This window comes from Nanorana parkeri, unplaced genomic scaffold (genome assembly GCF_000935625.1).
Source record: "Nanorana parkeri isolate BGI_ZX_2015 unplaced genomic scaffold, ASM93562v1 scaffold945, whole genome shotgun sequence".
Lineage (NCBI taxonomy): Eukaryota > Metazoa > Chordata > Amphibia > Anura > Dicroglossidae > Nanorana > Nanorana parkeri.
The window spans coordinates 626136-638540 of NW_017307213.1; the positions used below are offsets into that span (position 1 = coordinate 626136).

General features: G+C 42.2%; 1 protein-coding gene across 1 annotated transcript in view; it reads right to left on the reverse strand.

The window, feature by feature from the left end:
• The window catches only part of ATP8A2 (ATPase phospholipid transporting 8A2), a gene marked incomplete at its 5' end in the record, with an annotated part of 434715 nt that overhangs the window by 380847 nt on the left and 41463 nt on the right, over positions 1–12405 (reverse strand). The window contains 4 exons of the mRNA XM_018566377.1: positions 3268–3312; positions 6150–6238; positions 9384–9461; positions 12089–12216. Coding sequence (XP_018421879.1) covers positions 3268–3312; positions 6150–6238; positions 9384–9461; positions 12089–12216 — 340 coding nt within the window. The remainder of the gene's footprint in view (positions 1–3267; positions 3313–6149; positions 6239–9383; positions 9462–12088; positions 12217–12405) is intronic.

Consider the following 12405-nt stretch of genomic DNA (forward strand, 5'->3'; position numbering starts at 1 on the left):
AGGGCAGGTGGAGACATTTGCTTATAAGGTCAACTGAACTACACCTGCATTGGGGCTAGCCATGTTTGTTTGTTTGGTCATGTGCAGAAGAAAGACGTCAGTAGATTGGTTTTATTTAGATGCTTTGCAGTGTTCTCTGCAAAATAGCCAAGCCTAGAAGCACACTGCAAAAATACTGCTAACCTTTATCATGTCATGTTGTAACTCTCAAAATCTGATTCTAATATTATTCTGCCTACTTAAGTATGTCAAAATATACAAAAGCCAACCTAAATTGATTGATTATAATACAACTTCATCTGCCTACAGGAGAGGCTATAGATATGATTTTTAGCAAATATTACTGCAAATTCTTTACAGGGAATGCCTGAAATTTGACTTCAAAATTAACATTTTTTTTACTATTAACAATAAGAGCATAACTGACTGCAGATTGCAGATTGGCTTTAATAACATTAAAAAAGAACTATGGGGTAAGTGTTTTTCCCCATAGTTCTCTTAAGGGACATGGGAGGACATATACTAGCGTCCTCCCGTGACCCAAAGGTCAGTATATTGCAAGCTACAGCTCACGGTATAGTGAGACTGCCGCAGTCAGGACGGATCCCGACATTACTGTGGAGATCCACCAAGCTGCGCGAGTGACAGCGGGCTCTGCCTATCTGGAGGCAGAGCCAGTTGTGCTCGTCCCCTCCCCCGTCTGTTCCTCCAGTCAGAGCTGGAGGATCAGAGCGGACAGGGAGGGAATACCTGCAGGGAGCCGTGACAGTCACTGCTCTCTGCAGGGAGATGATCGAGAAGTGAGCGACGGTATGTGTTCGCTGACTTCCCGATCTATTGAGACGACGTGTGACAGTTTCATTGTCACACGTTGGCTTGAACTATGAGGATGAGTGATTTTCACTCACCTCATAGTTCTCCTTTAAGGGGTGTATTTATTAATGTTTTCACCCAAGGTAGTCCCGAAATAGAAAACTGAACATTCACCCTATGTATCAAGCCAAATTAGTGGAAATTTGGTCAAGATTGATCAAGTGAAAATGACATTCGCTCAAATCGAAAACATCTGTTCTTCAATAGGAAAAGGTTTTTACTGTAAAATTCTCCCTATTTAAAATAGTGAATTCTACCTTCCGTCAACATATTTTTTATCTATATTCATTTAGCAAAAATTGAATGTTCCTTTAGATGATGTCATCTAAATCAGTATTTTCAAAAAGCATGCACCCTGCAACTCCAGTTACACAAATAGAAAGTATGTACAGGCAAACTTATGGTATGGTGTCTCATTTAAGGTTACTTAGGGGGTTATTCACTAAAGAGCTGAAGGATCCAGCTGTAGCTTCGGCTGATCTTTCGGCTCGCTTCAGCCACCTCTGCCCTTCAGTTCAGTCAAACCGAAGGGCTGCTGTACGGGCTATTCACAAGGGCGGCCAAGCGGCTCAGCTGAGCCAAACGCATATGCTTCGGCTCGGCTGAGCCAAAGTAACTACCGAAACGGGGAGAACCGTCGGCTTTGGCGCAATTCAGCTTTGGATCACCCCACAAATGACAGCTGGGCGGAGCCAGTTGTGATCTCATTGCTCGTTTGACCCCCTCATTCTTTTCATTTATTTTCTATTCTGCTAGCTACCTCGGAGGTACCGGACAGAAGGGTCGAGCCGAATGCCACTCGGCGGCATTCGACTATTCACTCACTGCCATTCGGCCTCCACGAGAATAGGGATGAATGGCAGCGAGCGAGCTGCCGGAGCTTCGGCTCAGCCGATCCAGGTGTTGGATCGGCTGAGTCGAACTGCTTCTGCACTTCAGCTCAGCCGAACATGCAGAGCATGTTCGGCTGACCAAAGGCAGCCAATGTATGGCTGATTTCAGCCGATGTACGGCTGAAATCAGCTGTACAAGACTGAAGTGAATAGCTGAATAGCGTATGGCTCACTTCGCTTCGGCTGGGTCATTCACTCTTTGTGAATAATCCCCTTAACAACAGGTTCACTTTCAGCCAGTGCATTATCCAGGAATACAGGGGCCAACTAGAAAATATATTGGCTATTCACACTTGCGAATGGAGCCGATCGCATGAGACTCACGCTTTCACCATGAGATTTTTTAAAACATGCTTTCAATTCTGATTTACAATAAGTAAAACAAAGATAGATCACATACAACAAAAACATAACCTTTTTTTTGTTACCCTTCATATAACAATTATTACAGCATCGCCAAGGACTAGACACTTGCAGTTATATACAGTATATAGCTTTAAAGTGAACCTGTGCCCAGATCAAACACATTAAAGTATTTACGTATTATGAAACATTACTAAAACACCTTAAAACAAGCCATCATTCATCACTGTATAGGCATTGCAATCTCAGCTTTTTTCTCGAGCAGATCTTGGCAGCCTATCAGCCCTCCAATGTAAACACACAACAGGGGGTTCTAAGGTATTAGGGTATTTGTTGTGACCTTTGAGGATATTTGAGAATAAACAACTTCACATTAAAAGCAGCTACAGAGGTGAGTGACAACTTGTGTTAAAGGAGAACTATGGGGTTAGGGCTTTTCCCCATAGTTCTCCGAAGGGTAACGGGAGGACACAAACTAGCGTCCTCCCGTTACCCAAAGCTCAGTATACTGCGAGCTGCAGCGTGCGGTATACTGAGACGCCGCAGCTGAAACGGATCCCGACAATTATGTCTGGATCCGCCCAGCTGCGTGAGTGACAGCTGGCTCTGCCTATCTAGAGGCAGAGCCAGCTGTACCCGCCCCTCCCCATCCGTTCCGCCCTGTCAGCGCTGGAGGATCGGAGCGGGGAGGGGAGAATCCAGTCATTCCCTTGTCACGGCTCTCTGCAGTGACAGGTATGTGTTCGCTCACTTCCCTATCTACTGAGCCGACCTGTGATAGTTTAATTGTCACAGGTCGGCTCATATTATGAGGCTGAGTGAAAAGCACTCACCTCATAGTTCTCCTTTAAAGCTCATTTACTGCTTCTTAAGAATATGTAGAGTTAATTATCCATAGTTGGCCAGAGGTGCACTTTAAGCTGATTTATCAAAACCGGAGGAAGTGTATAGCTTTTTTTAATTCAACGATTCAGATTTCCCTTCCCATCCATCCAAGTAGGTGGCTTTGGATTACCACAAAATGGCACACGTCCACCCCTGCAGTTTTCATAAACTAGCCGTCTTACAACAGAAAAATGAATGTAGTACTTTTTATTGGAATGCCCTGAAATGAGACAATGAAAAGAGACATATTTACCTGAAATCTTCAGAGGAGCGTTCTCTCTCAAATTCTGGAAAGTGTCTTCCAGTTATGTGAAAATAAGAAAGAAGGTGAAATATATGGAAATATATACAGAGCATGAATTATTGATCACTACACAAATGCAATGTCAGTCAGTGTGCACAGTGTGGCTATGTGGTGTGTTGGGGAGGCATGGTTTCAATTCTAACCTAATTGCTTCTGTCTTACAATCTACTATAATTGTAAGCTTCATGCTGCTTTAGCGGCTTTTTAGAGGGCTTTGTTGGGTTATACTTTCTCATTGCTTCCCTAATCCATAGGAGACATTGTTTCCATCCACTGCATTCATGATGACCAACAAGCCCAAAATAGCTGTATGCAGTTGGGAATAAAAGACCCTTTAATATCAGGCTGCGTCTGTTCTATAAACTACCACTTCCGTATGTACAGTTGGTCACAGCGACATAAAAGAATGATTAGCATGGCTCCACTACTCTAAAATAAGGAATACTCCCTTTAATTATGGCATTTGTGATAGAATGAGGCATGTAAATACCTTCTGTTCTAGGAAGGTTTTGTCTTCTCATTGAGTATTCCTGTGTTTGAATCCCCAGGGCCTCTGCGCTAGCTCTGACCAATGTGGCAGAAGTTTCACAGGAGAACTACAGCTGGGTATAGGTGTATGAATGCATTTCCAGCAAAAACTTTGTTTTGGATAGAGTTGTGAAGGGTAAAGCTAGGGATGCTCCAATACCGTTTTTTCGGTATGGAGTACGAGTACCAATATTTATATTTCGGTACTCGCTGATACAGAGTATCAGTACTTCTAGTAGCACAGAGCCGGCTACTCTGCCACTCAAGAAGCCAGGCAGCGTGTCACTACCCACTGCCCGGCTTCTTAATTGCCCGGGAAGCATTCTCTCTGCAGTTTGGCTGGCTCCATGCTGGTTGGCTGGAAAGCTGGCTTCCCAGCCAATCAGCATTGGGCCGGCCAAACTGCAAACAGCCGGCTGTTTGGGCGGCTCAATGCTGATTTGCCAGGAAGCCGGCATCCCAGCCAATCAGGAAGCCGGGAGGCGGGTCATTTCCTCTTGCCCGGCTTCCTGATTGGCAGGGAAGCCGTCTCCATGCTGTTTGGCTGGCTCCATGTTGATTGGCCGGGAAGCCAGCATCCCAGCAAGCCAGGAGGTAGGTCATTACCCGCTGCCCGGACTCCTGATTGGCCAGGAAGCCGGCTCCATGCTGATTGTCTGGGAAGTATCGGAGCATTTGGGCGAGTACGAGTATTGGAATCAGTGCATCCCTAGTTAAAGCCTAAGTAAAGTTTTGATTGCTGTGTCCCTACAGATGAGATTTACCCTCTCTACCTGTCTTGGTGACCACTGTCACTGGAAGAAAATTTATGGGAAATGCAAATGTTATGATTTTCACGACAACAAAATGTGATGGGCACTCTCCCTAAGGAGACAACCGTTACCCTTCAGTGAAATCCACATCAGTGGATCTAGAGATATAAACAGTTGACTTTACATACACTTTTCCTATAAAAGCTGAGCTTGGAAATCACCCCCACCTCCAAAGCCTCCCTATTAGAGGCTACCTATCACTAGGAAAACCTTTAGGAGGTTTGAAAGGCAGGGAGGGAGAAGGGCCATGCTCGACTTTCACCAGAAAGGATCAGATGTCCTATCATTGTCGCTGCCCAGATCTATAGATTTATTGATCATTTGGGCATGCATTTTTCACTGACAGTGATTTCTACTTATGTATTTTTTCATCATATGTTCAGTCTGAAGTGCCCAAGTTTGTGACAGGTTTCAAACATATGCTGATTTTTATTAGGTGATTCTACATTATTATTTTACTAGATTATAAAAAGATTCAAACACAATAACAGCAGAAAAATATTAAATGTTCTCTGCTAATACAGCTACATATCTCCAAATATTTCCTGGCCACATAGTCTTGTGATGGTGTTTTCATAATATACTAAAAGTAACACACTCCTTTTCTCTCTGGTCAAGTAAGCGTGTACAGGGTTCTCTTAATTAAACTGAAGACATTCAGGGTAAAGTAGAAAATGATCTCACAGCAAGGTAACAGAAAATGTACAGATTGTGAGTTTTACCTCCTAGAACATTAGGTTTGGGTGTAAAGATGCAGGTTTAATGGCCACCAGGTTTTTACTGCTGATTGTAACCCCTGGAGTGGAGAACTACTATCATCCTCAGGTTAAATGTCATATCAGGAACTCTATTGTGAGATGGTCTTTAAAGTTTGCTTATATTGATATGGAAAATCCAGAGGGAAGCCACTGTCACTTTATTATACGGTCACCATCCTTTTGGTGTATGCACTCCACAGAGAAGAACCAGAAAGTTAAGCCTGCAGAAGAGCCCTGGCTCTAGCAACCGTGCCAGAGGGGAGGACAGAGGGGAGGACAGATCTCTCTGCTATGGTCATAGACAACAAACCTTTCCACTTATTTGAAAGTGTCAAATTATCTTTGATCTACGAGGCCTATTGTTAAAATGTGCCTTTCTGAGTGTTAAAGGATCACTAGGTGGGCAAGTCTTTGGCCAGTGCTGCAGTGATATTTCGCCAATTATATATTCTATATAGTTAACTTCCACAAAAAGATCTGATCAATTCCAATGTGAATAGTATTCCTTAGGACAGGATGCCAGTTCCATCCAGGTGGCAAAACAATATAGCAAGTATTTATTACTATACTTGTTAGTTACTGCATGTTCTAGTAAGTAAGCTGCCCACCAATATTACTGTGATACTCCAATTACACATTGATCTACAGTGCCCTGAATAATCGGAGTTTAATTATCTCCTCCTTGCACATACAGGAAAATAGCCAGGTTTGCACAGACTGTGGATATACTTACCCATATGTAATACCACCAATGCTGCATTTCTTGAAGTGCATGATATTGCAGGTTAAAGTTCCAGTTTTGTCTGAAAACAAATACTTGACCTAAGGGGGCAAACAGACACTGTCATCAATCTTCTCCTAATATAATCCTAAGGGCTTGCTCACATCAAAATGCATGCGTTTATGTGTACTGCGAAGAAGTGAGTTGACGTGTTTTAGACACGTTGCGCTGCTTTTTTATAGACTCCATTTGAACTGGCTTGAATGGCAAACTGCAGGCCAACACAACCTGAATACAGCATGCAGTCCCCGTTCACACCAGCGTGTTTGCAGCTCAAATTTTCTCATCACGGAGAAAGCTCTTCACATGCCTGTGCCTCTTTTTAGGGAGATCAGCACGATGTGACCCTTTTTCCTATTCCTAATTGCGCTGATCTGCCCAAAAAAAGACGCCAGTGAACCTTTTTCCAGGGAACGGCATTTTTCCAGCGCGACGCTATGCTGAGACTTGAACGGGGACTATAGAAATCAATGTGATTTCTTGTGCGGAGCTTTTCCATGCTGAAAGATATGAGCTACAAACGCACTGGTTTAAATGGGGACATATCCATTTTTAACATACTTTCTATCACTATAATTAAGAACAATGATCTGAAACTCCTTTGTTAGGCTTTGTTCAGACCACCAGCGTGCACTACCTCATAGCCGCTGGTGTGCGCTGAAGGAAAGTGGTGCAATCCATTGATTTCTGCACAACTCACTGTTTAATTTTTGTTGAAACATTACTGAAATGTCACAAATTTAATTCAGTTCTATTCAACCCAGCATCTGTGTGGTGCGTCACATGCCTGCAGCACTTATTTTAGCGCACATTACCGCAATGTTGTGGTGTGAACTGACTTCATAGGAAACAAGGTAAACTGCCTTTGTAGGGAATTTATCAAAACTGGAGTAGACAAAATCTAGAGCAGCTGTGCGTGGCAACCAATCAGCTTCTTTCTTTTATTTTATTTTCAAACCTTAACTGAAAAGACTAAAGAGAGAGGCTGATTGGCTACTATGGGCAACTGCTCCAGATTCTGTCTGATCCAGTTTTGATAAATTCCACCCTCTTGTGTATGCGTTGGGACTGCACTGGGTAGCCTAAAACATCTGGTGTGAACAGGTCCTCAATGTCTTAAGGCATTTCAATAAAAGCTTTGTTTTTTTACAGGAGCTTCATAGATGTGCTGGTAACTACACTGCCTGACCAACAAAAAGTGACACAATGTCATATTTTGTTGGCCCGCCTTTGATTACAACATGCATTTTCCATGGCATCATTTTGATAAGTTTACGCAATGTCACAACATTTATTTCCATCCAGAGTTGCATTCATTTTTCACCAAAACCTTGTAGTGATGATGGGAGAGTCAGACCACTGTGTAAAGCCTTCTCCAGCACACCCCAAAGATTCTCAATGGATTTATGGTCTGGACTCTGTGGTGGCCAATCCATTTGTGAAAATGATATCTCATGCTCCCTGGACACAATTTGAGCCTGGAATTGTCATCTTGGAATATACTCGTGCCATCAGGGAAGAAAAAATCCATTGATGGAAAAACCTGGTCATTCCGTATATTCAGGTAGGCAGCTGATCTCATTTTGTGGGCACATACTGTTGCTGAACCTAGACCTGACCAACTGAAGCAACCCCAGATCATAACACTGCCCAAAATCTAAGTGGTGACCTTTATTTTATTTTTGTATCTACATTCAGAGCAGATGCTTGTACTACTCAGCCATGGATAGGAGAATTTGAAAACAACAGATGTGAACACAGCTTTACTTTACACATCACACTTTAGTAAATCAGGACTCTACTGCACATATAGTACAGACATGGCAAATCAGAAAAAAATCTGAGAGATATAAGAAGCTGTCAGTTGCGTTACCTCTCTAGCAAGTACCAAAAACAAAACTATCGGTTGTAAGTGGACTCATGTTTGATGTGTTGTTGAAACACATTCATCGTGGCAACCGATAAAGGAGTTGCTAGTAATTAGAAAAATAAAAACTTTTAGCACATTCAGTTCTCACAGAACAGGGCTTCAAAACATTATAATTGAAACCACCACCACCACAAGATCAAATCCTTTGTGGAAAAAACACATCACGATAGAATTCCTGCAATAATGCAACTGTACCAGATGAGGGCAGCACTATCACATGCCATATTGCCAGCACTGTGTGTTTTAATGTATTACAGCCGGAGACAATTTCTTTTTTTAGTTTATATATGTAATGTCTACTTTTTGTTTTACCTGATAAGACAGAGAATATAATTACAGTGTAAGCAATTTGTTGTTGGAAAGCAAAACAGCATATAATACATGAATATGATTACAGCAAGAGTAGGCATTACAGCAGTATTGAAACAACAAATCCAATGTTGCCTCTGCCTCTGAGAGTAATGGCTATGGCTGTCAAAGTCTTGCAATGCCTCATGGGACTAGTAGTAGCCACCACTCCAAGCTCGCTCCTGTAACACACTATAGCTTCAGTATAAATTAGTAAACTAAGGGGTCTATTCACAAAGCTGCCGAGGGCAGCCGAGTGGATGACCGATCAGAAGTGAAGTGAGCCGAACACAGCTGAGTTTAGTTTCACTTTAACCCCTGCTTATGGAAAGGCTTCTTTATAGAAAGAGCTGGTAAAAATGAAAAAGACTAATCAACTCAGTAGATTGCTTCAGACAGAGGCAAGATGAGTTTCTACAGGCACAAAATATATTTGGCTATTAGTAATAAGCAATAACACTATTGACCCAGGGAGTATCCAAATGTATTTGGACAGGAAAGAATTTGTTCCCTGTTCGAGCACATTGAATTACATTTTATAAAGTTGTCATGGATAACTTACATGTTTAGGGTTCTGAGGATAGATGCAGGTTTTTAATGTATCTTGTTGTCTTTTTCCTGAACCCGATGCACGTCTTTTTTTCAACCAAATTATTTCATAATGGCAATGAGACACAATCAGCCTTTTTCAATAAGGCAACGGATAATGTTCAGAGTGTAGTAGCTGATAATAACTAGTTAAAAGCCATATTTTACTAAAACTGATGGCAGATGAAATTGAACTGGTTGCTGTTGGTTTTTGCCCTTTACTAACACCCCATGCACACCTGAATATGAGAACTACAACATGACACTATTATCACATTATGTGACATAAGATAGGAATGAAGCACCAATGAACTGCTTACCTGTCCCAGCTCTTCATTCAGATTGGATGTTCTGGCCATAGCGGGAGTGTCTGTGTCTGCATAGTACATATCTCTGTCCTGTAATACAGAATGTAGTCCATAAACCCAACGCACTCAGAAACGCTGTTCCAAAATATTAAAGTTGGTGCTGCGGCTGTCGACGGATGGCAACCGTCACAATCACAAGTAGAAATATAGACACCGGCACCCCAATAGCAAACCAAATACGTCTATTTATTTGACATTTGAGCAGCACAGCATGATACACCCAGTGCAGTGTCTGTATCTGCATAGTACATATCTCTGGCCTGTAATACAGAATGTGCCTTCATCAATATTTCATGATGGGATAACCGTGACATTTACAGATTGGAATGACAGTAGTATACATTACAAACGTGCTCAGTCATCTGAGGGGCCTGTTCACAAAGAATCGGGAGACTGAATCACTTTTGCAACTTGGATTGCGGTTTTCAGATTGAACTTGCCCCTGTTGCAGTGATCTATAGGCTGGTAAACTAAAAGAACTCTGAATTGGCTTTAAATGTTTGGGAAAACTGGTCAACTGAAAGAAATCTGGTGAATGTTGCAAAGGAAAAGGAAGGCTTTTTTTTACAATACATTATAAGTGCCATACTAATCCTGCAAATATTGTTCCTAGATTCCAACATCTAAGCTTTCTAAATGTGACAAGCGTACGTAAAATAGGGATAGAAAATGGATACACCGAAAACTACTGAACTAATAAATGAAAAGGGCAAACATGATTCTTGAACAAGCTTTTATCAATAGGTCAAACTGTAAAATAAAAGATAAAACAAGGGCTACATGCGTATAGGCAGACAGCCTGTGTTTGGAGAGGTGCATATGGCCCTGTATGCATGTATCCACTCTATGCATGTAGATTAGTGTATATTTGTATGCAGCTGCTGCCTGTTATTGATTTATACAGGCTGACTGGAGAGGGCTGTATGCTCCATCTGTTACTCCTGGTAGAAAAAATATGGCTATATTGTATATTATATGGCCATTTATTGCCATATACATGAGCCCTTACAGTACATATTCACCCATGGCTACCATTACAACTCGCTTTATGTGAACCTGCTTTTGATAATGACACACGTTATGTGTCGGGGCACCTAAACTGTATATAAAGTGAGAACGTTTTTTTCATTTTGGATACAGTGGTTAGAATCACTGTCATGTTTTTATCACTGCCTCTGTCTTCACTAGGAAAATTCACCCTTTCTATTTGTCCTTGAAACCAGCGTCCCAAGAGCTGAAAGAGAGTGAAGAAGAATCCAAAATTGTGAGTTGTTACCAGAGCAGGCATAGAGAGGATGGGGACACTTGGTGATAACTGTATGGCAGATTTTCCTCTGTTTGGAGAGATTTTCACTTCTCTACAATGGAGCACAGATGACAAAAAAAATCTGATAGCTAACTGGGGACACAAACCGGCAATTGACTGCTATAGATGAACCTTCCTTTCTCAACAGCAGTTTTAACTGCTCTCCACCCTGGAAACTATCGCCTTACTTGAAGCTGTAAAGCTGCCTTGCAGTACAGTGTTTGCACATCAGAGAGACACTCATCTAGCTGAAACATCACCTGGCTGTTAACCTTGCCTTGCTCTGTCTCTAGCAACATACACAGACTATGTTGCTACCACACCTGGCTGTTAACCCTTGCTTCTCAACTCCACCAAGATATTGACACGAAGCTACAACTCCACCTGGCTGTTAACCCTTGCTTCCCTCAACTCTACCAAGTATAATGATTGTCATGTCGGATGGCCGAACGGTGAGGAGGAGAGAAGACGCAGGCTGTAGCCGCCCCGAGGACGAGCTGTGTCGGCTGCCTGGTGCCCTTGTTGCCGCGGCGCCTCGTGCGGCCGCACAGCTCGACAACCCCAAGGGCCGGCCCTGCCTGCGCATGCCTATAACCTACACTGGATAATCTTTCTACACATAGATATCATAATGTAATGCAGAGCACAGGGATAAAACATTTTGTAAATAGTTTTCATTACCTATCATGTGTGTGCAGGCTGTTGAGATATCTACTATACACAAGGGAAAGTATTTTAAGCCACCCTGTAACAATACTAATTTTTTTTCAATCCAGGCATACCTGTAAAAGAAGATTGTGAATACTTCCTTTCCTGCTACCCATGCCCTTAAAGCTGCTCCAATCATGGCAAATCTTCAAGTGATATCTGCTGGAAAACTGACACTTCCGGGAGAGTCAATCTTCTGTGTCCACTGTAATTCTTAGTGGTTCTTCCCACTGACCACCACATCATTACTGTGTCCTAATATATTGAGGCCAGAGAAAGCAACCAGTGAGAGCTGCAGGGGACCCAGCAGACTGACTCTCCTGGAAGTGTCAGTTTTCCTGCAGACTTCTCAAGATTGAAGAACGTTGGATCAAGGAGCAGGAACAGTAAAGTATTTACAATCTTCTTCTACAGGTATGCCTTAACTAAAAAATAAATAACGACAGGATCATTTTAATTGTTATTTTTAGGTATCCATATTGTGTGTGGTATACAGTTACCTACAACTGACAGTAAATTGTTCTCATGGATGTCTGAAGCTGGCCCCATTTAACAGTCATGACAATAGAGAAAATATATTTTCTGACATCTCTTATTATGTTCTCCCAGGCATAGGCTTCCATGAATTCGTTCTCTGACTCACCCAGTTGATGAAAAGAGCCTGAGTGAACTTCACCACCTCCAGGGTCACCAGCAGGCTGATGGGGATGAGGTTGTTGTACAGGATAATGAATGTCAGAAGATTGTATCCAAAGTTGTTAGATATAGCCTCTGTGGAAAGATCAATGTACAGTTATTAGCATTGTGTTCTGAAATATAGCAGCAATGGTAAACAGCTCAAACAAACACCTGAAGATGATTGCACTATTGTGGAAAGGTGCAATGAAATGTGTTTGTGATTGTGCAGAGTAGGCTTTTATTTATAGCCATAATCACTGTCATGGTGCTGGGAGTGCAGCA